This window comes from Streptopelia decaocto (assembly GCF_964273445.1).
Source record: "Streptopelia decaocto genome assembly, chromosome: 16".
NCBI lineage: Eukaryota > Metazoa > Chordata > Aves > Columbiformes > Columbidae > Streptopelia > Streptopelia decaocto.
Window position 1 is genome coordinate 7,673,575 of NC_138671.1, and position 27,569 is coordinate 7,701,143.

Below are 27,569 nucleotides of genomic sequence, written 5' to 3' on the forward strand. Positions count from 1 at the left end.
GGTGAGACCCCCCCGGGATCGCTCCCGCAGCCGGGAGCAGCTCCAGCCCACGGCTGCTGCGGACGTTTCGGCAACACGAGGGGATGGCAGCCCCGGAGCGGCGGCTCCCCTGACCGAGCCGTCCCGGGCAGGGCTGGGCGAAGCGGCCCGTTGCCATGGCAACCAGCCCCGGGCCCTGCGATTGGACACACGTGTCCCTATTTGGTACTTGTAAAACAACGCGGAACGCGACTGGGTTGTCCCTCGCCGGCCCCCGTAACCCGCTCCAGCAGCGGAGGAGCAGGGCGGGGCGTTGTCACGCAGTGCACGTGCGCGGGGCGGGGCCGTTCCCCGCCTCACAGTTAAGATGGCGGCGGTACCGGCTGAGCGTGAGGGGGCTGGTGGGCCCGAGGCTGCTGCGGGCGGCCCGGCCCCGGCCGAGAGCCCGAGATCCGCCTCATCGGTGCGGGGGGGTTGACTCTCCGTGGGTGTCTGGGCGGTGGGTGCGTGGCAGCGCTCCTGGCCGCTCGGAGAGGGTGGCTGTGAGGCGGAATGCTGTGTGTGGGGCCAGCGGGGTTAGGCCCGCCCTGCCGCCCCTTCGGCAGCACCCGCCAGTGTGAGGCGTCCGGGTTAACCCGCCGGTGCACTGATGGCTCTCACCGGGTGTTTGGTCTGAACCGGAGTTCATTGGAGTCGTCGGGACGTTCGTGTCAGTGGGTTTGGAGTGGGAGTGCAGGGAGATGAGGTGACCATGGTTTAAGATATTCTTTAGTAAACCCACATTGCGTCATGGTCTTGGGACCTGCCTATGCTGGCACCTTGGGAAATGAATCTTCTGTCCCTCTCCAGGTGCCCAAATCCATGGGAAGCGTCTGCTGCTGCCCCCACTGGCCTTGGCGAGAGCAGTTCATCTTTGCCAAGATACGTCATAGCCATGTTTTTTCTGATGCTCTTACCTGTATTCCTGACATTTCACTAAGCATGCTTTAGTGTAATCCTGTATTATGACTCTTGATCCTGCAGATAAGGAGTAGCTTATTGTCTTGATCTAATCTTGAGTGGATCAGAGAATGAGAACATTTTGTTTCACATCCCCAGTGTTCTTGAGTGTTTTGTTTCTCATTCAAGCTCAGGCAGTCTTTGAGCATCAGAGATCAATGTTCAAATAAATCTGGAATGATTTAGTTGACTTTCAGTAAGTGGGGGTGGTGAAGGCAGGGGAAAGAGAAGGCAGAATTCCCCTCCTCTGGTTCTAGGTAACTCTGAAAGGGGTTTCAGGTTTGGAGACCTTCTCTCCAGAGCTTTTAAATAAGCTCTTTTTGCATAGGTTGCCTCTGGAATTGGTAAACCTTATGCTCTACGATGCCATAGCATCTGTTTTGTGCTCTACAGCTGGTGAGAGTTACATAAATTTGACTTAGCCCAGCGCATTAGCAGCGTAGACAAAGTGGGTGGGTGTGCCAACAGTACAAGGAATTGAGCCAGTGAACTTGTCAAGTGTGTGTGCAGTGAGGAGGTGGCTTTCCAGGGTCCTCTCCTTTGAAGGAAATGAGAATAGTTACAAGTGGAAAAGATTATCACCCCATACCCACCATGAACCCTCTGCTTTTTGCACCTACAGGGTTGTTTTCCATACTCTGTGCTGTTAAGGGGATTTTTGCAGTCTATGTCAAATATTTTGAATAAATTCCTCTGGGGCATTTCTTAGAATGAATCAAAGACAAAAGTCTTCATTAATATCTGCCAGAGGAGAACAAGTAGGCGTTTCCAGGCCAACTTTGGCATTATCCTAACAATAAAAGAATATGCTCCTGTTTTTAGTTATTTTTCCCCCCAGTCTCTCATGTCTCTTAATCACTGTATCCAGGCTATGTGCATTTAACAGGGAATTAAATCTACTGTCTCTGAATTTATAATAGACTGGGTTTATTCCCATAAGGATGGTGGGAAACAAGTTCAAAAATCATGTTGGAGATAACAATCCATTTTTGAGAATTTTATTTCCTCTAAAGACTGAAGTAAACAGTTCTGAAGTTTGCAGCAACTGGTGGCTGTAAGGAATTTATATAGTAATCAAGCAGTGAATGTGTGGCATAATCCTTCCTGTACTTTTGTTGGTGAATCACATTTTGATATCAAGACTGTATAGAAAGTGGTCAAAGAGACCAATCTCTATAAATCCCTTGCTGTTGTAGCCTTTTCCGCCTGCATTTCCATGGAAGTTGTCTGACCAACATAACATCAGAGGTGGTAGGAAATGCACGATAGTGTCCACTACCTTCTGTTTGCAGCAAGTGAATGGTATTTTGTTTTATTCTTTTTTCTCCATGATATAACTAAAGCTTTTCTCACGAAGGTGAGTTTTTAATAGGGATTTCGACATGTTCCAGGAATGCAATCTTTCTTGTGAGTCTTCTCTGTCAAGTGAAACAGCAGAGATTCTGATCTATGAGTATGTAGTCAGAGTGAGTTATGGAAGCAGCACTAGATGGTAAGAATTCTTAAACGAGATGAGAATGGAGTGCTAGTACCAGGGATGTGCTTTAAAGGTGAACCTGTGAGTGTGAAGTTAGTGCTTGGATGTAATGATCTTAAAGGTCTTTTTCCAGCCAAAATGATTCTATGATTCTATATGAATTTGGATTTCTACTGGGATGGCAACAGAGCAAAACATGGAAGTCCTTGTCTTTTTTTTTTTTTAACTTGGAATATATCTATTGCACATCAAATGTATCCAATCTCTGGATCGTAGCCAACAACTCTGGAATAGCCCTGGGACTCTCCTTTTCCGAAGGGGGAAAAACCCTTGTCTCAAATGCTTTAATTCCCAAAGTAGGTCAGGAACGCTGCTGTTGAGATCTGTACAAGTAGCGAGTGCGTCATGGTGTGGTCAGCTGTCGGGAATGCTGTGTACTGCTTGTGTTTGCTAACGGCTACATTGCATTGGGAGCAATAAACTGACGAAGAGGTATTACATGGTGTGTTTCATCTTCATTTGTCTCAAAGGGGATAGTTGATTTTGTTTCCTGTGAGAGGGTAGTGTCAAACCTACTGTGGGGATTGCGACTGTTTTCAAGTGTTACGCCAACTTGTTAGGGGTGCCACTACAGAAAGAGATGAAGCAGCCAGCTGACATCATCCTGGTGAATCATAAGGAGTCTGAACGCATTTCCAAAACTGGCAGCGTGACCTGGGCTGAACACAGCTGGGGTTGTGTCCCTTCTTGGTGTGGTGATGTGTGGGCTCGCTGCAGTGTGTCTGGCTGTGAGGTTGTTCCCAGTGCTAAACCCAAGGGTGTGATATGATGAGTCCTTAGCTCCCTTGGGGTCAGTTTCCCCCACAGTTAAGAGATTGCAGCCCTGGTGCGAGGAAGGGTGATGCCTGGAGAGAGCACTGCTGGGCAGTACAAAGTGTGTGTTTGGAGCTGGTTTTTTACCACTCTCCCCCAAACGACTCACTTTTTCCTACCCAAGGCTAATAATGTAAGTGCAACCCTAAAGTGCTCACAATTGAAAGAAAGTTAATATACTGTATGTTCTGTAAATAAATGTAGGCAAACATGAGGTGGTGGGAGAGGAGAAGCAAGTGCTCTTTACCCGCTGGATGGTGCTGTTGTTTTATACAAACAGCAGCAGGGTCCCGTGTAGCTCTGACTGAAGGCCTCGAGTACTGTTTTACTTCATAGAGAATTAAGAAGGGTATGCACAGCCCTCTTCTCCTTAGCAAATCTCGGGAATCCTGCATGTTGTGATCCCTCTGTTATCTAGCATTCCTGAGACAGGCTAATCTTAGCTAATGATGACAGGTGGGAAAACTCCTATTTTCTGAGCAATTCTTCCTGATGAGAACCAGAATTTTTCTAAACAGAAATCTTGTTTAAAACTTCCCTTAATCCCCCAGCCACAAGACTTAATCTTTGTTTCACCTGCAGCATGAGTATTTGTTGGCTCGGTCAAGTGTGGTAAGCTAGCTAGGAGCTGCTAGAGGAAAATGTTGTTTTCAGAGGCTGTGGTTATATTATACTTCATTGAGAGGGGAAGAGAATACACATTCCTCTGATGAAACCACCTTTCCAGAGGCCAAGACTTGAGCTTGAATTCTGTTTACCTGCCATAGCATCAGATAAGATCTCAAATAGGTATTTGTGACTAATGTGACCTTGTTCTAATGTCTCTGTAATTTTTTTGTTGCATTGTTCTATAACTCTCTTAAAGATGTAACTGCGATCCTCATGAAGGAGTGGACTTTGTGGGTCATTGCCTCTGTAATTTGTCTTCCTTGTCAACACTGTTAGAGCCTTTTATTGGAAAGGAAACAAAGACTAGTCGCCTGTGTGGTGTGAGAAATTGTTTCGCAGACTGCCTATGATTCAGTTGTTGGAGTTCTGCTACTAATTATTAATGGCAGTAGAAATTAACTCAAGATGCTGGTTTTAAGGAAATTAGAGGGTGGGAAAGGAAGTGGTAGAAGTGTCGAGTTTGTAGTAGAGTGAAGAGGCCACATTGATCCAGTAACTCTTCTGAAAGGTGATATACTTGGAATTTTTCATGTCTTCCAGCATCACAGGACTGGCAATCAGCTTCTTTCACTTTCCAGATAACCCAAATTCTGGTAGCAGAGGAGAACTTTGCACAGAAAACTCCAGTCAGCTGGCAGTAGGTGTTTCCGATGACCATTGCTAGTTTGTGAAGGAGAAACCCTTGTGTGATGGCCCTGGTTGAGCACAGAGCGCTGTGCTCTGTGTCACTGGGAAGGTTTTTGGTGGTACCCATGGTCCTGCAGCAGCCCTGTCTGGGCTTATTGAGAGCTGAGTTGCTGGGATTCCTGCATGGGGGGTGACTAACTGGGGTCCAGAGACTGGCTGCTACAAACTGGGTGGGGGAAAAGCAGAGGTCAGAAGAGATAGCACCTTATTTTGAGGATGCCAGTGGTTCATGTGTGAAGCAAGTTTTCACTTGGGATGAGTAACAGCACCAGATTCGTGCCTTAATTTCTCATTTTATTGTAAGCTGCTTGAACTCGGTAGCGATCCCCTGTTGAATCCACGGAGCTGTGGGAGCGTGACCTGCTCTCTCTGGCTCCTTTGTGCCAGCCCCTCCTGTAGGCTTTTGCGTTAAATGGGTTCTTAATAACAGGTGTGGGTTATCCTTGTTTGTACGTGGATATTCTGTACCCAGAAATGATTGGCATCGTGCGCAACAGTTTAGTAATATGTACACACTGAGAAGCCCATGACAATGGTGTTGATGTCCCTGCTCACTTTTCTGCAGGAGACGAGGCAGACCCCGTCTTGCTGTTTGTATCAGAACATGGTGGGCTCTATCCTGCTTCCTACAGTTGTAGCGGCTGACTCAGCTGAGAAAAAGTGACTGTTTTGGTGTCTGGGGGGGCACACGCATGCAGGCACTTCAGGTTAGGATAGGGGAGCCCAAGACTGATCCACGATGTTATCCAAAGGTGAGAGAGCATGTGATGATGGTAACGGGCAGGGTTCTGTCCCCTCAGCCTAGAGGATCACCAGCACATGGTGGGACAGCAGAGTTCTGATCTGAGACCCCCTCGTACAAACCTTTCTCTCTCTAAACAAATCTACCAAAGGACAAGACAATGCTTTAACTGCCTGTCTTATGTTCTTAGTTCTTTTTCCTCCTTTGTGAGCACAAAATAGCCACGTATCTAACCCAGAGTCCCCAGCACAAGATCAGGCAACTGTAGGAGACGTTTCTGTTGACTTTCCAGGCGGGTGGTGCACTTCAAAGTTTGTAGCAGATAAACCTGCACTTGGGGTATATATAGTGAATGGCCTTTTTCGTCGAGCATGTGCTATTTATTTATGTGTAAATGGAACTACAGTCTTCTGGTTTACTTGAAGTTGTAATGCCAGACCTTGTCAAATGCTGATATTAAGAGAAGGGAGAGGCTGGCTGAATGCAGTGTTCTGCAGGAAACAGTAAGCCTTGTAGAAAAACTGTCTTATGATTCCATTGCAATCTCTAGGCTGTAAAATGTTTTACAGGATAACGTAAAACCCAAACACTAACCGCATGACAAGATGGGAAGTTTTTTTTCAACGATAGATTAGATAGCAAAGCATACAAAATTCCACAAGTGAAATGCCAGCTATTTAAAGAGAAAGATAATGTGTGTTATGTAGATGTGAGTTACAAGTGAGATAAAGCTAACTCTCTAATCAAATTGTATTTTAGCAAGGATCTGAACTTCTATCTATGAAAGTGTCATTATTTTAATGTGTTTGTGGGCCACTTGACATATCCAGATTTCTTTAATAGATCAACCTCATGAACAACAGTGAAATACTTTGGCAGTGACAAAACAAATAGCCCATCTCAGACCTGTGAGCTCCTGGAGCATTGTGGCTTCAGCCATTGGGGTTCTGAGGATGTTGTGGTCGAGCTACCAGGGTCTAGATGAAGCTGAAAACAAAGATATACATGTAGCTTTGAGCTAAAGCAGGACTTTGGCACCACTCTGTTTAAATTCTCGTGTGATTAACTGCCTTTTACCGCTCTCGTATTTATTTCAGAGACCTTCTGTCTAGAAAACTGTGTCGTGCTGTAGCAGAGCTCCTCATATTCCTCTCAGCAATGACTGCCCCTCAGTATCAGCTGAAGAAAATGCAGCAAGGTAATTTGCAAGTGTTTTAGGATAAATTACATAATGTTTATAAACCCAAGACCTTGTTATTTGCTCTTGGATTCTCAGAGCACTTTACTATATGATTTCACAGGACAACGCATGTAGTTAAGCAACCAGAAAAGTCATTTTTGACAGTCTTTGTTTTTCTGTGGAGCTCTTTGTCCTCTTGATTGTTTTGTACATTTAATCTTAAGATGTTAATTATTTCAGTTAACTGTGTACTTATGATTAGAAGATCAAAGGGTAAATATGAACTCAAATATGAACTCAAACATTGATGGAGCTGAAAGGTGGGGTGGAGCAGAGGTGGACGGAGGTCAGTGGAGTATGACGCAGTGGCGGACATTACTTATGGAGAGGGAGGGAACCCTTGAGTGCTGAAAGGTAGACAACCCCCAACCACCATCTGCTTGGAGTCACAGGGTTGGTTTAGATGTCACTGAAGCTTGGAACTGTGTGAGATGAGCTTTTAAGATGTCTCTTCCAGCCTTTGCTGCTGTGGCTCTGCAGTGTAACTCATTCTAGATGAATGGATGGTGTCAGTGAGTGCAAAACGCCAGTACGGAGGAGAGCAGTGAGGACAGGCTAGAGGAGATGAGCACAAGGGCTGGACACCACCTGAATTTGACGTCGTCCTGCTAACAACACAGCTTAGACTGTTCCTGTTGTGGGCCTGAGTGGGGGTGGGCTAGATGACCTTTATTAAAGGTCCTTTCCAACCCAAACTATTCTGTGATTCTCATTTGATAACTAAAAATGGGCACACAAGGCTGGAGATGCAAGCGGCAGAGCTAGGAGCAGACACAGTGTATGTCCTGCCTGGCTTTTCCATACCACACTTTCTACTAGAGTGACACCCATCATTAGGAGTACAGGAGATAAATAAAGTCATTGCACAGTGTTGTTAGAAACAGACTGGCTGATCCTCTCAGGCCCAGCTGAGACTTGCAACTAGAGTTTCTTTCTTGGAGATCTAAGGCCTGTGAGACAAACCCCAATTGAATAGATGCTGAGAAGCTCCCGGGGAACAGGGAGAGAACAGTATGCTTTTCCTTAGTGTGAGGAAATCACATTTCCATCACAACAGCACAATGTGCTGCTCTGCTGCTCAGCAATTACTTGCCTGGGGTTTTCCCAGTATGAGGTTGATAGGTGTTGGGCAACTGGGCTGACAAAGAATCACCTTCTCTCCAGGGCTGTCAAAAGCCTCTGTCAGATTAACAGGAGGAGGGTGGATATAAGTAGCACAGGGCCCCCGTGGTATCTAAAAAAAGCAGAAGATTGGTTAAATAGAAGACAATAGACAAAAGAGAGAGAAGGGAAGAGCAGCATGTGATTTCCAGCAGTAAATCCATCTCGCCTCTCACAGAACCCTGTGACTGTGCAACTCCTGCAGCTAAAACTGTGACTGCCTTTCTCCAATGCATCTGTCAGTCCAGAGCAGAGAGGACAGCACTGTGAGGCCACATTTTTCCAAGCGTAAATCAGGGACATGATGATTTATACCACTCGAGAAGCAGGCTTACATCTTGCGTTCCTGTAGCACTTTTCACCCCAAAGGATGCCAAATGGCACATTTGTCCTACCACATGTCAAGAGGGATGATTTCTGGTGTTAAATCAGTGGGAAGAGTATGGGAAAGACCTTCAGCAAGAAATATATCACTTCTGGCTCTAAAATTAGTAGACAGTTACAGATGTGATTCTGTAATTCGTACCTGTGCAGGGTCTGATTTTAGCAGCCAGATGTCAAGTGCTGAGATGATATGTCTGCATTTGTTGCCAGGGCTGTGAAGAGGGATTTGGTCTTTGTGATTCTTGTATTTCTCAGGAGCAACGGAGGATCCTGCAACGCTCCTGGTCCTGGCAGCTGTCAGGGACAGGAGCTGGAGAGGCTGCTTTTCTGATTTGGGGGCAGCTAGCCATGAGTTTAATAAATTACCTCCTCACCTGTCTGCAATACTGCCCTGCTCCTTAGGGGAACAGCTCTCTGAAAGATTCCTGGTCAAGGAATAGAGTATTTTCTTCCTTTCCATCGAACAGATTTTAAAGGGGAAAAAAACCAAACCCTACAACCCAAATCAGCCCTGAAGTGGTGTCAGTTTTGTGTCTCTGTCAGGTGATATGCAAGGCTTCCTGCTGGGATGGCACAGACAAAAGGCTGTGGAGGGAGGCATCTGGATAAAGCAGCCCTGGTTCTTTCCAGCCTGTGTAACTCCAGCTGATGTTTCCAGCCATTGCTGCTATGAGTGTGTTTTTCTGTGTGTAGGGGTGGCAGATTGTTTTGTTTTTTAATTCTGTCAAATGAAGTGGCTCATCAGTCTTCTCAGCTTTGTGTATCTGAGCAAAGGATGCCAGGACCAGAGCCATTGTGGTGATGCAGCTTGGGCAGGATAGGGTGAATAGTGAAGAGCTCAAGAAGCAAAAAAGCAGCATGATGAAAGACTTGATCTGCTTCACTCAGTGCAGAGAGGTTAACACCTGTAGCTGTGGCCATGGGAATGTGCAAAAAGAACTAAAGTTCCAGTGGCCAGAGGCTGTAATATGGCCAAATTCAGAGCAATTTATACCTCATCTCCCAGTGATTGCTCCATGCAAGGACTTTCTCTGGTGCATGGGAGAGGGAGGAAATATTCCAGTTTAGACCTGTATCATCTGCTGTTACAACATAAATTCAGGGCAATTTCTTTACTGGGGCATTATCTGGGTGGGGCTGGATAACAAGATGACAAAATAGCTCTAATAAAACACTGTGAAGTTTTCCATTCTCAGCAACTCTGCTGAGCGGACACTTAAAGAGACATGTGCTAGTGTTCCACCACGAAGGCCACTGTCTTTTTCTCCTGGGGCATTTCAGTCCATGGAGAACACAGACCTGTTGGCTCACTAAGCTGTTCCCCAGCTCCTGGTGCAGTTCTGAGGCTTTGCAAGTGCAGCAGTAGACATGAGTTTTGCCCTGATAAGTGTGGTTTGTCTCTGGGTGTTTGTTCAGTGTTTTTGACAGAAGGTTTGGTGCAGAAGAGAAGGGTCTTGCTGGAAAATGGCCAGTGACTCTGGAATTAAGGCAAGCTTGGGAGTTGTTGGGCTATTGGTTTTGTTTGGTGAAAGCAAGACAAATAGCTCTGCAGAGTTTGCTCTTGCAGTCCTGTGCTTCTGAAGATGACTGCTGAGCTGGGAGGGGAAAACAAGAACCTGACATCTCCAAGCCAAGCCTGTACTAGCTTAGCCTTTGCTAACCCACAGACATGACCACTGAGCAGTCACATGCTGCAGGCAACATCATTCTTTTTCTCTCTCAGTTACAACTCGCTCAGTTCTTATATCACCAAGTAATACTGTGAACAGGTCCAGACATCCCCAGCTTCATTAGCAGGTCTTTATTCCACAGGCTTCCTGTCAACTACTGGTTTTGCTATGTTGTGGACATCAATAAAGGTAGGTTATTCCTATGGTGAAACTTGATCAATTTTGTAGAATTCTGTCTTTAAAGCACATCTTGTGATGCCCTTTTCCCTCACCCAGAGCCATGGGAAAGCGGAAAGGCACAGGCAGGTAAGCAAGACTTGATACACAGCCCTCTGGATAATGTGCACGTAGATACATTGTTGGCATAGTTCAGACTGTAACTGACACCCAGAACACACACAGCCTAAGATCTAATGGAGATAAAGTTTGTTTATGAAAAAAAAAATAAAGGCAAATCTGCCTTTTATCCATCCAGGATGTAACTAAGGATGTAGTTAAATGGATGTGGAATTAAATGGATTGTTAGTGATGGAAAAGGGCAAACAGCCATCTTCACTTGATGGTCCCAGGTGGAGTTTGATTTAAAAAAAAAAGAAGTCTTGCTTTAATAGCACTATAGAATAGAAGAACTTCTGTTTTGGGCATTGATGTTGGTAGCTGGACACAGTAAACACGGAGCAGCAATGCTGGGCTCAGAGTCTCTGCAACGTGAGAGAAACAGCATCTCCTGGGGTTGCTGGTAGGACTGCCAGAGGAACATGCAAAACCTCTTGTTTGGAAGAGGAGGCTGGCATCTGGGCTGTGGCCCTTCCGAGCCTGCCAGCCCCTGTGTTAGGTGCAGTTTTTTGCTTATTGTCTCCTTGTCTGTGGGCCTGTATATCTCAGGAATCGCACTTCTTACAGAACTTTACAATTGAACAGAGCTGCTCTTGGCCACAGAGATAGTGTGAGTGCGAGCTTCTGAAATTTGTGGTGTTGCCAACAAAAGTTTTTTATATCTGGGCCTAATTTGTGATAAGAGCTGTGCGGAAGCAACCTATGTTGTAAGAAGCAATGTAGTAGACTGCCCTTGAACTGTCAGGGTTAATATTTACAGCTCCCCATGAGTTAAAATAGCCCTTTGCTGTAGCATGTAAAACTCTTACCTCTGGTGCAGTAAGCATTTCTCTGGCTGTGGTGTTCATCTCTGCTAATCTTTCCCTCTGCAGGTGGGGAGATGTATTTGGCACTTCCAAAGATCTCCAGACAGTCTGATTTTCATGAAGAGGAGAGGATGAGATACGGATTGTGGAACTTGAGATGGGAAGAGAGATTGTCAAGTGCTACCTAGCAATGAGAAGCATCATATCCCAGGTCTGAATATGCTCATGGCTCAAATCAAGTGTAGTGCAAACCCCTAGGTTTGCAGCAGGGATTTGTTACCCTTGGAGCATTTTGTATGCATGTGGCATTAGCGAAGCTTTGTTTTAACTGGTGCTGTTGATGAGCAAAGCCTGGTTGTATTGTGCAAAACCCAAATGACCAGGGTCCCACTAAGCACGGTAGTGTAGGAGGCAGTTGTCTGTCTGTCCATGATGGCATGAATCACAGATACAAGAAATTTGAAACATATTTTGGTGTTATATGTAATAAAAATTCAGATATATTAGATGCTTCCTTGAAATCAACTGAATTTCAAGGTGCTGTACTGTGGGAGTGTCCAGGGTGATCTAGTTCTTTTAAATTCTACAACTAGTCACAGACTGTCCATCCCTGTCCTTTTTTAATGATGAACTGACATAGCTATCATTTTCCAATTGCCCTAAAGTCAGGTCAGCTTGTTTAGAGAGGGAGGAGACTGTCAAACTCTAAGCCTTGTCTTCTAATGCTTCACCCAAGCACTAATCTGCCTTTAAACACAAACTTCTGTGGTAGATTTGCAAGGAGTCTGTCTTGTTTCAAAGCAATCACAAGGTGAAATGGATGCATATCTAACCATCAGCTTTTGGGGACAGGGATTGCTTCTGGATTGGGGTTACAAGCAAGTACTGCATGAAGAAGAAATTAAAGATCTGTTTGATTGTGCCTAGAATTTTGTTTGAGCTGTTCAGCAGGTGGTGGTCTGAAAGCTAATTTATTTGACTGCAACTATGGCTATTATTTCCATCATTCACACAAATGTTCCCAGTGATGTACCAGATCTCACAGCCAACTAGCCTCATGAAGGAAAATACAGGAAACTTCCACTGTTTGCAGTAAAAGGTGTTGCTTTGCCCACTCTGTGTTGCAGCAAGCTTAGGGTGATAGATGGGAGCAGTGCAAATCTGTTATTTTGTCTGACAAATTGGATCCGTTTGTGGTTCTGTTGGGAGAGAGGGTGTGCTGTTCTTGTGGGGAAATCCAGAGTGGAGACCTGCCCACTTGTTCAATACACCTTTGGAAGGCACTTCCTCACAAGCACCTCTGGGCAGCAGCATCAGAGCCTCTGTTGCTCCCAGGCATCTCACCATGGGGTTTTGCAGGAGAAGGCTTCCTAAAATTCCCAAAGTTTTCATTTGGCTCATTATTTTAACAAGCTTTTGCGTCTTTGTTGGTAATTTCAGCTCCTTGTTTGGCTTGTCAGAGTCAAGGCTTTTCAGGTAGGAGACCTGCTTCCCTGCGGTGTGTGCTGCCTGGATAGGGTGTTTCTGCTCATGTTCTTTCTCTATGTCATTTTACCCTGAAACTTTCACTTCTGCTGTTGAGTTAGATAAACAGTTTGCTTTAGCAGACCTTGTTGTGTACAACCGGAGTGTGGTGTTGGAAGATCTACAGTCACTAACTTGCTTCTGCTGGATTGCTAGTTTCCAATGTTTCCTTGTGTAGCTGTTTAAAAAAGCTTGTGCTTTGCTAGTACTGTTTTTGTACTTTGGCACTATGTAGTATTTGCTTTTTTTGGTGGCTCCCAGAAGGACCTCTCTCAGCCCTAGTCCACATTGCACTGCTGGGCATTGAACTGCATGTGATACCTTTGAATTTATAGTGAGTTCAACGTCTGGTTCCTAATACAAATATGCTGCATACTTGGAGACCAATTTCATGCAGACATGATCAATATATATATTATTTTTTTATAGAAATGATCAAGTAAATCCTACAAGAATGGGTGTGGAGGGAATTGCAGTGTAGGTTGTAGTAAGATGCTTCCAGTGTTGCTGGCAGGAAACACCGTTCCTTGCATGAGCTGAGCCTTTCCTGCTACAAGCGTGGCTTAGTTGTGTGTTGGTGCTGTGTGTAGGAAGCACTGCTCACCACCAGCCCTTGGATGGTCCCAGCTCTCCCCATGAGCTGCTCTGGCTTGTCTCAGTGGGGTTATTTTCAGCTGGACTTCTTGGGGCTGATGCTGTGGGGACAGGCAGGAGGGGTGAGGCTGGGAACATCTGTGTCTCTTCTAGAGGTGGTGTGAGTTTAGCTCAGCTCCAGTGGATTGAGACTGCACCTTGAGGACAGCTGTGGAACGTGGAGAGGGAGATGGGGAGAAGGGAAGGGTGTAAAGAAGTGAAGTGCGTTGTCCGTGGTCACAGAGACTGCTGGTGGCAGAGCTGGGACAAGAGCTGGCTCTCCATGCCCAGCTGCTTGAAGCTATTTCATTCTGAGGTAGTTTCAGATAATGGAAATGTCTGTATTTTTGCACCTTAAGTATAATAAAACACTGCTACTCATGAGCTGTATGTGGTTAAAACACCACTACACCTGAGCTATATGTGTTTATCTCTGTGTCAGTTCTATTTCTGTAACCTTTATATGCAACATAAAATACACAAAGCAGCATTTTAATGGATTTACCCTCTATTTGTTCTAGGGCTTTGTAAATGGAGAGGAAAATGACAGTAAAGATCATTGAGCTTCTGCATTTGTTTGCCAGCTGGACTCTGGAGCCTGAAACTTGATGAGTTATTTTGACCAGTTGTCTGGATTTAAAATGCTGCTCAGGAGACCAGGGTCCTGTGTAGGCATGAGTGCCTGGCCGTGTGGGTCTGACTGCAGGGAGCAAGCTTTGGGATGTAAAGGGTGCTCCGTTTTACATTTTGGTCTCTGGATGTTTGGCACAGTATTTGAAATTAAAGTGTAATAGAGCTGGGACGGAATCTGTGCCCTTCAAGACAGCAAGTACAGAAAGTCTGGAGTGGGGCGGGTTTGTCATACTGTCCTGTTTCATTTGTTCTCTGGCCTTTAATTTCAAAATTTTAAATGTCATCTTAAAAATACAATAGAAAATCATCCAGGGATTTGAGGTCTGCCTAAGCTACCTTACCAAATTTCTCTTAGAGTGTATATATAAAATCTTTCCTCTTGTTAGTCAGTAAACAGTGACACAAGTTTATACAGGGAACACTGTGATAGAAAACCTGGGCTGGCTAATGATTATGAGGAGAGGTAGAGGAAGAGTTCATAGGCCATTTACGACAACCTCTTTTTCTCAGACATAGCACTGGAAAAGTTCCAGTATTTATCTGATACAAAATGATTTTTAAAAGGCTCCTTAGCTGATCATTTCCTAATCACAGTATCACAGTATGTTTGGGATTGGAAGGGACCTCAAAAGATCATCTAGTCCAATCCCCCTGCTGGAGCAGGAACGCCCAGGTGAGGTCGCACAGGAACATGTCCAGGCGGGTTTGAATGTCTCCAAAGAAGGAGACTCCACAATCTCCCTGGGCAGCCTGGTCCAGTGTCTGTCACCCTCACTGAGAAGTTGTTTCTTCTCAAATTTAAGTGGAACCTCTTGTGTTCCAGCTTGATCCCATTACCCCTTGTCCTATCATTGTTTGCCACTGAGAAGAGCCTGGCTCCATCCTCGTGGCACTCACCCTTTATATATTTATAAACATTAATAAGGTCACTCCTCAGTCTCCTCTTCTCCAAACTAAAGAGACCCAGCTCCCTCAGCCTTTCTTCATAAGGGAGGTGCTCCACTTCCTTAATCATCTTTGTTGCCCTACACTGGACCCTCTCCAGCAGTTCCCTGTCCTTCTGGAACTGAGGGGCCCAGAACTGGACACAATATTCCAGGTGTGGTCTCACCAGGGCAGAGTAGAGGGCAAGGAGGACCTCTCTCGATCTACTAACCACCCCCCTTGTAATACACCCCAGGTACCATTGGCCTTCCTGGCCACAAGGGCACAGTGCTGGCTCATGGTCATCCTGTTGTCCACCAGGACCCCCAGGTCCCTTTCCCCTACACTGCTCTCTAATATGTAATTTCCCAACCTATACTGGAACCTGAGGTTGTTCCTGCCCAGATGCAGGACTCTACACTTGCCTTTGTTAAATTTCATTAGGTTATTCCCCGCCCAACTGTCCAGCTTGTCCAGGTCTCTGGATGGCAGCACAGCCCTCCGGCGTGTCAGCCACTCCTCCCAGCTTGGTGTCATCAGCAAACTTGCTGATAGTGCACTCTATTCCCTCATCTAAATCGTTAATTTATATATTGAACAATATTGGCCCCAGTACTGACCCCTGAGGCACTCCACTAGATACTGGCCTCCAACTAGTCTCCACACCATTGACTACTACTCTCTGGCTTCTCTCCTTAAGCCAGTTTGCAACCCACCTCACTACTCTATTGTCTAGACCACACCTCCTCAACTTAGCTGTGAGGATGCTGTGGGAGACTGTGTCAAAGGCTTTACTCTTTAATGAATGCCATATCATTCTGAAGCTTCAGCAAAAACTGAACTGTTGTCTACGGCCTGCTATCTGCACAGGTGCTTTTTTTCTCCCCCCTCATTTATCACCTTGGAAGCAATCCACAACTCTCCAAAATGAATGTGTCATGCAAAGGGTGAATGTGAGTGTGAAATTAGACTGCCACAATTATGCTGGTTCATCCTGAAGAGCTTTGCTATACATGAAAGCTCAGCTGCAGAAAATTTTTACCTTCCTTTTTCTTGTTCCACCCTCCAGCCATGTGCAGATGAAAATGAATGTTTGGGACAAAACCCAACCACTTTGCCTTTGGTTTTTTGTTTGTTTTGTTTTTTATGGGTTTCAACCCAGTCTTGCTGCAGGTGGCTCCTCTGCTGTGTTAGCAGCTGTAACCTCCTATGATACCCTTGTACCTGCCTGTGCCTCTGAATTGGGCAACAGAGCAGCTGCAGTATTAGAGATGATTGCTGAAAATGCAGAAATTTTACATTTTTAAGCCTCATAGTGTATTTTAATAGCTTCAGAATGCCTTTCTTAAGATGTGTACCTGGTGAGTGTTGTGTAATGCCACCACATTAGCTGGCTAAGGGGGAGGAGGAGAGGAAAAAGTGCTATGTGGCCCCAAATGCTTAAGAAGTGATGTGTTGTAAAGGAGTTTCAGTTCTTACTGAATTCTGGAGGTTGTTCATGTTCTGTCACTGAAGCACTCGGCTCTGCTGGGCAAGAAGAGAGCCAGGTGGCTGCTCTTATGGTGTGTGCTGTGTCCTGAACTTGGGATCTCCAAAGCTGTCCCCCTGCAGTGCTCTGGGGACATTGCCAGGGGTCCTGCCCAGTGCAGGGCAAAGCTGTTCTGTGTCGCTTTGCAGTTCTGCCAGTGTGGATGTTTCATGAGCCGAGTGCTGAAGAGGAGCGTGTAGCCCCTGGGATTTGCATAGTGGGGAGATAAATAGACAGAATGGTGCAAGAATTTGAATAGCGCTTTGGTGAAAAAGTTGTAAATGAACTCAAATTCACACAGCATCTTGCAGAAACTCGGTGGCAGTTGCAACAGCAAGTCCTCAGAGTGGTGGTCGTGTGCAGTGGTTGCTCTGAAGCACAGAGAGGGGCTCAGAGTCAAGAGCACTGTAAATGGGCTGGAATGTGTCCAGTGTTAAGTGGGAAGTGTGTGTGATGTGTCTGTTTTTCCTTTGATTGCATTCAGGCCATTGGGCATTTTCCAGCGTGCCCCGGATACTCCAGAAGTTGACACCCAAACGCAACCGGGCTCAAACCATTCTGGTAATGGGAACTCAAGGAGCTTTTTAAAGGTGACTTTGGGGAAAGACGTCACCAGGCTCAAACGAGATATGGTTGAGAGGACACCAAGATGGGACAGAAAGGAGGAGCAGAAGACGACGATGAAATCAGTTGCCAAGGTGGAGGAAGCCAAAGGGAACACGGCTGTGAAACCATCCCCTGGTTTGGAGGGAATCAAGAAGACAACAGTCAAAATGTCCCCTAGGGTGCAGGGAAACAAGGAGAAAACAACAGAGACACCAGCCCCAAGGGTGGAAGAAGACAAGGAAAAGACAACAGTGAAACCACTTCCCAGGGAGGAGGGAGCCAAGGAGAAGGCAACAGCGAAACCACCTTCTGGGGTGGAGGTACCTCATGAAAACAACATATCCAAAGACCAAACGAAGCCAAAAGACCCTCTTGCATCAGTGAAAACTGTAAGACCTGTTCCTCAGGCTGCTGCGGTGACAGAAAAGAAGCAACTGAAGGCTGCCGACTTCAAGTCTGAGCCACGGTGGGATTTTGAGGACAAGTATCTGCTGGACAACTCATCTCCACCATTGGTAGGTATGATGGCCTTAAGTGTTCACCAAGAATGATGCCTCCTTGTTGATCTCCTTGTCTGCTGCCCCCTTTGCAGTCAAAGATGATCTCCAAACTGGTAGGTCAACTCACTGGTAAATGCAGATGCTGCTGGAACACAGAGAGGGTAAGATCTTTGTGTATGACTCTGTTACCCTGCCCAGTCCTCCGCTGTGCTCCAGTATAGGAACGTGCTGCAGTTGCGCACATGTCCATGGGTGCCTTTGACAGCCCTTTCTGGAGCTCAGGTGCATCACAATCTGGGACAAATCTCTCTCCTAGATGTGCTGCAAGGTGGTCCTGCTCTTAGGTGACTTGATATGTTGTATAGTGGACTCAGGGATACAATACAGTGTATATGTTCCCTGTGGTGGCACCCTAAGGTAAGGCGGGTCACACCTCTTCTTGTGATGCCTACAGACAGGTGTTGGGTGACTGACACAAAGTGGCAACCTACATCCAGGTTTCCCGTTTCTCACTCGATCACTTGGGAAATGGAGTATCTGAATTCCTATCAAGACTCAGGTTTACAATCTCCAGATTTGCCTTGATCTTTGTTTTATGCAGCCCAGGTTAAGAAAGCAAGAAAGGTCATGGGGAAGGAACAGGAGTAGGAATATCTCTGTGTGCCTGTTCACCAAAAGTCAAAACAAAGTCAAAGAAAAAGGGTTAGATGAGGTTTGATAGACAGGTGCCTGCCTGCTTTGGACACAGTAAGGTGGAAACTGTTGACATCTTTAAGGTTTTCATGGTGAAAATTCAACTATGTGTATGTGTGCCCCATTGGAGAAGTTATGGTTAAAAAGTAACTTGTTTTTACTGTTGTGGTTTATTGTCAACAAGAAGAGACACTTGCCCAGGAATGCTAGTTCACCTTTTATACCCTGTCTGTAGACACACCCGTAATGAGCAAGCAGATGCTTCACCCATTTAGAGCTCTGTGACTCCAATGGTACCAGCAGGTTGAATTGCTGTCTAGGATTTTGTTGCTATGCATTGAACTGTCATCACAGCAGACTAAACAATTAGTAACACATCTGGCATTCAACATGTTCTTGTTTTGTTCCTCTGTGTTAAATAGGAACAACTGTAGGCCTGGTCTGCACAGGTGAAGTATTTTGGTAGAGGTGAAGATGGGAATCTCAAATGATACAGTTGTACCTGTCTAGGCAGTAGCACTTGCACAGCTACAGCTTCAAAGTTATTCTTACAGATCCTGCTTGTTGGGAGTGTTATTCCATATGTTAGTTCTCATGATCACCTCTGCCTGTGTAGGTCATGTTACTGATGTGATCTTCTAAAACTGGAAGACTGGTGCCCACCATGAGGTTGTCTTAGCAGCCATAGAACTGAAAGCCTGTCTTTTTTTGTTTTGCACAGAACTCTTGTTCTGGCCATATTTTTTGACCTTTTCTTTGAAGCTATGAGGGTTTGGAACTAATTTGAGCATCTCATCATTACACGGGTCCTGGAACAGGGCCTTTAGGAAAGTTGTAAACTATAGAAAAATTCTCAGCAAGCAGATGGGGCAGGTTGTGGTGCACAATACTGTCCCTGTCCCACATCTTATGCTGGTAACTCTGCAGAGCTTACCCAAAGCATTTTTCCCCGGCACCCCTGTTGCTGGAAGGCTTGGACAGGCAAGTGACCCTCTCTAGCATGAGGAAGGTCTTTATACATGGGTGTAAGTGGCATTTACACACTGCTCGTGTGCCCAGGGAGGACGGAGCGTGCAGGCAGACAACAGGAGCCTCCATCTGTTCTATCTCAGTGGTCTCAAATGAGCCATTTGCCTGTTTAAAGTCTCAGTGGCATGGTCTTCCACCACTGTCATGTGGCATTAGGGAGAGTGTTGCTCCAGGGGACTGTCAGGGCTGCAGGCACCACGTCATTCTGCTCAGACCTCTCCTGGTGGAACAGGGGCTACTCTTGAAAAACTTAATCCCATTCCTTAAGCCCAGGATGCCCTGGGAGACATGGAGAGAGCAGTGGCAGATGAACTGGGCTGATAAAAAGCCCTAGGATGAGTTTTGTGTCTACCTTGGGGTATTTTGATGTTGCTCCTTTTGGCAGTGCAAGCCATTCTGTTGCTGGTGGGTTGTCCTCTTCAGTGTGGCATTGAGCAGCTTGAGAGGAGCAGCTGGCCCCAAAGATACCTCTGTTATCTGAAGATCTGTGACTATTAATTGTGGAACTTGGTGGTTATACCCTTGATCTCATGCACTGGCTCAGCCTTCCTGAGTCACAGCAGAAGGGCCTGGCAGATGGTCCGGTCTGTGGTGCAGGATGTGGATCCTCCTTCCTCGGCTCCTCCTGGTCTCGAGACACCCAGAATACAAATGGAAGTGGGTGAATGAGGGTGGATATGGGTGCATATGCCACATGAGATGGTACCTCACCCTTCCTGCCCAGTAGTACTGTGTAGACACAGTGGGGTTAGGTCACCAGGATCCTGCACGTCGACTGCCAGATGCTCCCATCTTTCTAGGTGCTCTTCCCTGAGCGTGTAGCGTTTATGGGGTTGTTGTGACCCAAGTGCAGGGCCTGGCACTTGGCCTTGTTGAACCTGGCCTCAACACATTGGTCCACATCCTTCAATGATGCCAACATGAAACTCTCCACAATGTTGTTCTCTTTGCGCTCCTGTTGTGACAGGTAGAATGAGACCCGTCTCCTCAGCCTGCGACTCGATTGTCGCCCTCACCTGCAGCGGAGAGCCCAGCTCAGCGGAGCACATATCAAGGCTTTGGCAATGCAATTGGGTCATTGCTGGGGATTTGAGCTGGACATATGAGTCCACTTGGTCTCCTGTTTTGTTTTTCAGTAGGTATTGCAGTAGGTTTTGGGGGAAGATGTCTAAGAAGGTAGAGCTGAAATTGACTCAGTGGAAAATCCAAAGCAGTGGAGTTGTTTGTTGTCTGTTTGCACAGAACATAACTCTTGCCAGCCACAATGAGACCCCTCTTGTTAGGAAGAATAAGCTGGCTTGTATTCCCTTCTCAGCAACTTGCTTATCTGTGATTCATTTATGACGTTGAACAAGTTGTTTGCATGCTTTTTCTTATCTTTAAAGGGAGTGATAACACAATTTTCACGTAACATATTCCTCAGTGTGTTTGCTTGTGTGCACTCTGAGGCCAGGACCTTGCAAGGAGTGTTGCTGATGGGGGCTGCTAGCCTTATTCGATATGTTTAGGTTGGACCTATTACTGATGCTAATTTGCGTCAGTTAACGAGGTCCAAAGCCAGTAAAACACGAGCATTGCAGGTCTGTTGTGCTGAAAAAGAAAGTCTCAGAGACCTGGAGTCACTCTGGCATCCTCGTAGGTGACTTTCCACCAGCTAGTTGTTGATGTAGTGCTGAGATTGTGCCTCATGTTTGCAGTGAAGGAGACACCAAGGGGAAGAGATGATGTACCATTGGAGTTTCTAGACATCTTCCCAATACTCATACACAAGCACTTGCACTTGTCAGGTTTATCAGCTCCCTGCTAATCAGTCCTTATTGTTTCCTTTTTGTTTTTTTCAAGACCTGCTCTGAATCACTGAAGGCCAAAGCTGCCAAGTCTGAGTGGCTGCGAGATCTTTTCCTACCCAACATCACACTCTTCACAGACAAGAGATATTTCAGTGACAGTGAATGGGACCGCCTGGAGCATTTTGCACCTCCCTATGGCTTCATGGAGCTGAATTATTCATGTGAGTTCCTCAGGGCATGTCAGGATGGGGGACCATCAAACTCCCAACAGGAACCTTATACCAAGTGGGTGGAGGTTTGCAGCATCTCCCTGTCAAAGGCATCAGGCTGGGTGGATCTCCTGGTGGCAACTCTGGTGGTTTCACTGTGTCCATCCCAAAGGCTCTTGATACTAATTCCCCACCATGTTTGCTTCACAGTGGTGAAGGAGGTCATGTCCCTACTGCCCCCAAACCCTCACCAGCAGCTGCTCCTGGCCAATAGCAACAGCAGCGTGCCAACGTGCATCAGCTGTGCTGTTGTGGGCAACGGAGGAATATTGAATAACTCTGGGATGGGCCAGGAGATCGACTCCCATGACTATGTCTTCCGGTAAGGCACGCTTCCTACTGATAAGATACACACAACTAGCACTGTGTCTGGCTAGTAGATGATTATGGCTGGATAACTTCACCTCTTCTAGTGTTGCACTGACTCCCAAGTGCCAGAATGACTGGTGGCAGGAGGAGCTGGAAAACCAAAAAGGAACTGGAAAGTTCCTAAATACACAGGAAGAGCTTGGGTTCAGAGATGAGCCATAAAGAGCCATCTCCAAAGCATGGGCTCTCCTGCAGATCATGAGGTGTAGCTAAAAATGGGACTAATTCTCCCTTCCTCCAGACTGATGCTGTCTTTTCCTGTTATAAATACAGATGTGAGGGTTTTCAGTGGTCACCTGCTAATCTTGCTCCTCTGTTTGATTTCCTTGGCCAGGGTGAGTGGCGCTCTAACCAAAGGATATGAAAAAGATGTGGGAACAAAAACCTCCTTTTATGGATTTACAGCCTATTCCCTGGTGGCCTCTTTGTATGTCTTGAGAAACAGAGGGTTCAGCAAAGTCCCACAGGGAAAAGTAAGTCAGGTCCATGCTGTATGTGTGTGCGAATTTGGTGGGATGCTGTTGTCTGTGGCCTTCAGTTCTGATCTTGCCACGTGTGAGGAGCAAAGGGGCTGAGCTAATGCTTTAGTATTAGCCGTAGTGAGGTAACCTGCACTGGCTTGGCTCAGTGAATATTTGCAGGGGCAAGTGGCATCAGTTCTACCACAGCCTGTTGGCACGTAGAAATAGCTGCACATCAGATGTTATCTCCATTCTGCTTCTGTAGGATAGTTAAAATCTGCAGACAGAAGATGTGTCTGAGAAACTCTGAGCCTAGCTGCCTGCTTGCATTTTGTTTCTAAAGGATGAGTTTCTTTTGTGCTGTTCATTAATGCTCACTTGTTTTCTTAGAATATCAAATACATTCACTTCATGGAGGGACATAGAGACTATGAGTGGCTGAAGGCTCTTCTGCTGAACAAGAACGTCAGGAAAGGATTCTTGGACCAGTACGGGTAAGACAAACTGGCCTCACCTCTATACCCTGCAGGGTGGAGCTCTGTTTTGTGCCCTTTTCCTTTCCACGGTGCTCAGCCCTGCTGAGGTGCAGGTGAGGGTAGAGCCAGGGTAAAGCCTCCCTTCCCTGGCAGATTTGTCTGGAAAAATATCTTATTTCCTCCACAGCTCTGAGTGCTGCTGTAACCAGTACACCTCCTTCCCAGAAGTAACTGATTTGAATTACATGTGCCTAGAGCTTGGAGAAAGCTTTGTGGTCCTTAGGGATGAACACATGCTGTTGCCTGGTCTTGTGCCTACATGGTGCCTGCTCATGGATGAAGGCCTGGTTCCACCAGTTCTTGTCTATGCACACACATGATTTTGATATTCCTGTCTCCTGTTGTTCTGTCTCCTCCCTGATCTCTTCCTCTGCAATGCACACGGGTTGTGGAGGCTTTCTCATGATCTGGGAAATGCTGCAGAATAACTTAAGTTGTTTGTGGTCCTTCTCTCATCACCAAGTGCATCAGGGCCAATGCTTTCCAGCAGTGATGAAATATAGGAGCTTGTCCTAAGTCTCCCAATTCCTGTCTTTAGGCCGAGGCCCCGGGAGAAATTTGATAAAGATTTCACGACAGACAGATACCTGGTGATTCACCCGGATTTCCTCAGATACATGAAAAACAGGTGAGCTGGGGGTTTTGTGCTTTAACAGGCTTATTTTTTCTGGCCAGCACCATCTCTGTCTCTGGGCTCTTTCCTCGCAGCTCCACTCCCTTGTAACTGCAGTTTAACCGCAGAAGCAGATTGGAGGTCAGCTTCACTAGGGTTCAGTCAATCAAAATGCTCTGTGGTGCTGCAGCAGGATGGTAATGGTGGGTAGATGTCCAGCATCTGTGAGCTGGAGAAGCAGCAGCTGTTGGCCAGTTTGGCTTTCTGCATCCAAATGAGGCCCTGGACAAATGGTGAGTTTACATGTGGGAGGAGTGTTGCTGAAGTGCCAGAAGAGTTGATTGAAGTTCAGGACCAGCCTTTCCTGTTCCCCATTGCTTTGCACCTTGGAGGAAGGCTCCGTAACAGCCATTCTCTCCTGAGATCCCTTGTTGACTTGGGAGGTTGGTTGTGCCCTCAAACACAGTATTAGGCACTTTTTCAGTATCCCATTTACCTGGCCTGGCTGCTTGTCTTTGCCTCTCTAATCCTTTTCGCAAGCCTGCTGGACACTGTTGCTGTAAGATCTGCCAATTGTGGGCCACACGTGACCAAGAGATGTAGGAAGAAGAGCTCCTGTTGTGTCCTGCTTTGGCTGCCTTTACCCTTTGGTGTCCATGAGAGCTGTATTGTACCTTCTCTGAGAGAAGGCAAATGCAGTGCCAGATGGCTTGTACTTCCTGCCCCGTTCTGCTGTCTCCCCTCTGATTTGGGTCCTTTCCAAGGGCTCGAATGCTATTTTTTCCTGGTGTGGGCTCCTACCTTCCTAACAACTGCTGGCATCAAACACTGCAGCTCCTAGCAGGTTTTGTGACTCCTCTGCACCTTTCCCTGTGTCTTGTTTCACTCTTGAATGGGGCGGGGGGCGGGGAGGGAGCTGGGTCTACCAGGGAGCTTCAAAGACAAAGAACAGATTTAAGAGTGGGCTTTACTGTACTAGGTCCTTTAATCCACCCCTCTTTATTCTACCTGCCTCAAGACCTACCGCTTCCATAAAGCTGGGGCAAAGCTGAGCTTAGGTTGCACTGCAGGCATTGGAGCGTTCTGAGCTGGGCTTTTGCTTTACTGAGCATGCAGCGGTACCCACACATGTGGCCACAAACCCCTGCAAGGAGGAGAGATGCCACATGGACCACAGGGGGACAAAGCATGCCCTGCTTGAACCAACACACCCAGCAACTGCTCTGTGCTTTCTTCTCTCCTGCTGCAGGTTTCTAAAATCTAAATCTCTGGAAAAGACCTACTGGCGGTTGTACAGGCCCACAACGGGGGCGTTCCTGCTGCTGACTGCCCTCCACCTCTGTGACCGGGTAAGGGCATGGTGGTTCTTGCACACAGCACTGGCTGGAAGCAGGGACAAGGTAACAGAGCAGAGCAGGGATGTCTTCAACCCTGCCTAAAATCTGCCTTGAGGGTTTATGGGTTCTTATCAGCCATGAGGGAGCAGATTGAAGAGAAACAACCCCAAAATAGTTCACGTAGAGGTTGTGAAGCTTGCTGTGGCCTGGGAACCATCCTCCAGCAGGCTCTGTGGAGCCAGTGTTCCCAGTCTGGTCCTTCTGGAGCCCACACAGGTTCACTTTGAGAAGCCCTGACTGGTATCCGTGTCCTGTGCTCCTTCCCCATTTGAGAACTGTGTCCTGTGTTTCACTGAGCTCCCTCTGTCCTTGTCACCTCTCCCCAGTGATTCCTCTGTCTTTCCCAGGTGAGCGCCTATGGCTACATCACAGAGGGTCATGAGAAGTACTCAGATCACTACTATGACAAGGACAGGAAACGTCTGATTTTCTACGCTAACCATGACTTCAACCTAGAGAAGCAGCTGTGGAAAAAGCTTCATGATGAGAATATCATGAAGCTTTACCAGAGATCCTGATTCTGTGGCAAAGGCTGTTGCCTGGGAACTTTCAACAACACCTCACTGGGCACAGGAGAGGACCTCTGGAGCCAAGGTTAGCTCTGGACTTCCAGGCACATTTTTATCACAATGAAGATATTTCCCTCCTTCAGTACTTCTATTCTGTTACAATGTTTCTACAAATATGCAAATGCTACAGACCAGGAGAAGAACAGTAAGAAAATGCAGCAAGCCAACAACATTGTCGTGTCTGGCTATGCTGCAAGACTGTTGCGGATGGTTGTAGGCACTGGTATCAGGAGAGGTGAATCCAGAATGGATCTGGGTAGCATATGGTCCAGTGTCTTGCATCTTCATCCAGGTTTCCTCTCTTTGCAAGGAGATGCTCCTTCTGCTCTGGGTGGATCCTCCCTGTTAGTGGTGCCCATCTCGAAGCTGGGCGTTTTCCCTAAGCAAGCTGCTTCTGCAGCCAGGGGATGGAGGTGGACACATAGGTCCTGTCTTGGGACCAGTTCCCCACGGGTTGTTCCTGGAAGTCCTGCTCTCACTCTGGTCCGTGCAGATAAAAAAGGATGGACTGGACACTTCTAGGTGACTAATTTGACAGAGGACGAGTCTCACTTCTGCTTCCTAGTGTGACATGTCCAAAGGACCACCACCAGCACCTCAAGGGCAGGCAGATGCTCTCCATGGTGCAGCAGAAACCCCAAACTTGCTGCCTTCTGCTCTGGGGCTCTCCTGGCTGCAGGACGTGTGAATCTTGTGTCACAGTCCTGATGTGCCAAGTGCCTGCTCAGCTGGACTTGGGCTGTGACAGGAGCGCTGTGTTTGCCTCTTGCCAGGGGAGGTAGGGGAGCTCTCCATGTCCAGGGATGGATGCTGTCTGTCCTTGCTGCGGCCTGGAGTGCCTGTTCCCCATCGCATGGAGAGGAACGCGGTTGCAGCCAGTGCCCCTGCAACGTATTCACCTTCTGAAAGGGGTTTTGCAAGCAAAATAAATGGCGCTACTTTGGCCAAGCTGATTCTTCATTGCAGCCCCGTGAGTTGTGGTTCTTCAGTGTGGGTCCAAAGCAGTTGCTTAAAGGCTGAGATAGCAGCTGATGGAGCCAGGAAAGGGCAGGACTGAGTGTTGCAGGTGCTCTGCAGCTTGTGTAGATGTACCTTAGTGTCCCCACTTGCTCATCTTGCTATGTCAGGATGGGGATCAGAGCTGGGCAAACTCCTCCCTGAGGAAGTGAGTACCTGAGTTTATCCTTGACCAAGCATTGTCCTTGTCCTTGATATCTCCGAGAATGCTGGAGACAAACATGTGAAGGGCTGGATGTTTCCCCCATGACACTGTGCAGGTGAAAAGCCATTTGCAGGTCCAGTGCACCCCCTGGGCTCATCAGGCTCTGGACCAGGGCCCAGCTGCACACTGACTGGTCCCACTGGACCTGCTCCAGCTGTGGGCAGTTTTCCTTTTGTGCAGTATTTCTGCTGGGGCAGCAGTGTCTCCAGGGTCCCCCCGGGCTCTAAGGGAGGCATTTCAGCATGGATTGTCAGCAGGGTTTGCCAGACCTGGTGTCCTTTGTCCCTTTTTTCCTTGTGCTGCAGAGTGGCTGAGCAGTTTCTCATCTCACTAAGCTTGTTTGCAAAAGACAAACTCCCACCCCCCCCACCATTGATAATCTAAATGAAGAATTCAGCTTATCTGCAAGAGGGAGTAGCTTGTGTTGGCTGCTCTGCCTGTACAAAACCCCCAGTGTCTGTGGGAGCAGGGAGTTAAAGTGTGCTATACCTCTGGGAATGCTGTATGGGAATTCTGTATGGAATGCTGTGTGTAACCCTGTGTGAACACCAGGCCTGTGGGGAACCATGAGCTTTGGAGCAGACCTGAAATCTGTCCTGAGCAGCAAATGGCCTCATTGAGAAGAGGAGCCTGATGGGTCTGGTCACCCTCCAGAACCCACCAAGGACAAACTCCCACAGCACTCTCTGTACCCTGCGGGGTGTCTCAGCCCCTCGGGGTGGCTCTGCATGGCTTGTGTCCCCAGGCCCCACGGGCTCTCCCTGCCCCGCACTGGGCTCTCGGTGGGCAGCGAGGTTGTTCTGTTCCTTGCCATGCACAGGGCTGTGCCGAATTGCTGCAGGTTGCTTAGTGACCAGTTCCCCACGGGTATTCTTCCTGCCTCAATAGGGCTTTTCTCTTCCCGAGAAGTTGGAAGAAGTTTCTCTTAGACCCTTCCCTTCCCCCTCCTCCTCTTTTGTGTCACTCTGGGAAGCAGGATGGGGCTGAGTCTTGCTGACTGAAGGCACGGTGGTGGGTGAGGAGGTTTTGGAGATGGGCTGGCAGCCCCCACGCTGTGCATTTCCCCCAGCACCCAGCTCTTCTGTGCAGCTCAGGCTTCCCAGAATCAAGGGAAGGAAACTTCCCAGGGGCTTTCCCTGCCAGCAGAGACTCTTCCCTCTGGGCTTCCATCTCAAGGCTGCTGGCACAGTTTGATGTTTTCAGGGATAACCTGGGCTGGAGAAGGATCTTCACTGTGGCCTGGAGTTTCC

At 47.2% G+C, this 27,569-nt stretch overlaps 1 protein-coding gene across 1 annotated transcript; it reads left to right on the forward strand.

The window, feature by feature from the left end:
* Positions 1-155: 155 nt before the first annotated feature.
* On the forward strand, positions 156-26,401 carry ST6GALNAC1 (ST6 N-acetylgalactosaminide alpha-2,6-sialyltransferase 1; the record flags this gene model as incomplete). The annotated part of the gene is made up of 9 exons (XM_082067397.1): positions 156-442; positions 16,750-17,386; positions 20,936-21,104; positions 21,303-21,474; positions 21,856-21,994; positions 22,373-22,476; positions 23,057-23,146; positions 24,381-24,480; positions 24,876-26,401. The coding sequence occupies 9 exons, from the start codon at positions 156-158 to the stop codon at positions 25,044-25,046; spliced, it is 1,869 nt and encodes a 622-aa protein (XP_081923523.1). The 3' UTR covers positions 25,047-26,401.
* Positions 26,402-27,569: the final 1,168 nt, after the last annotated feature.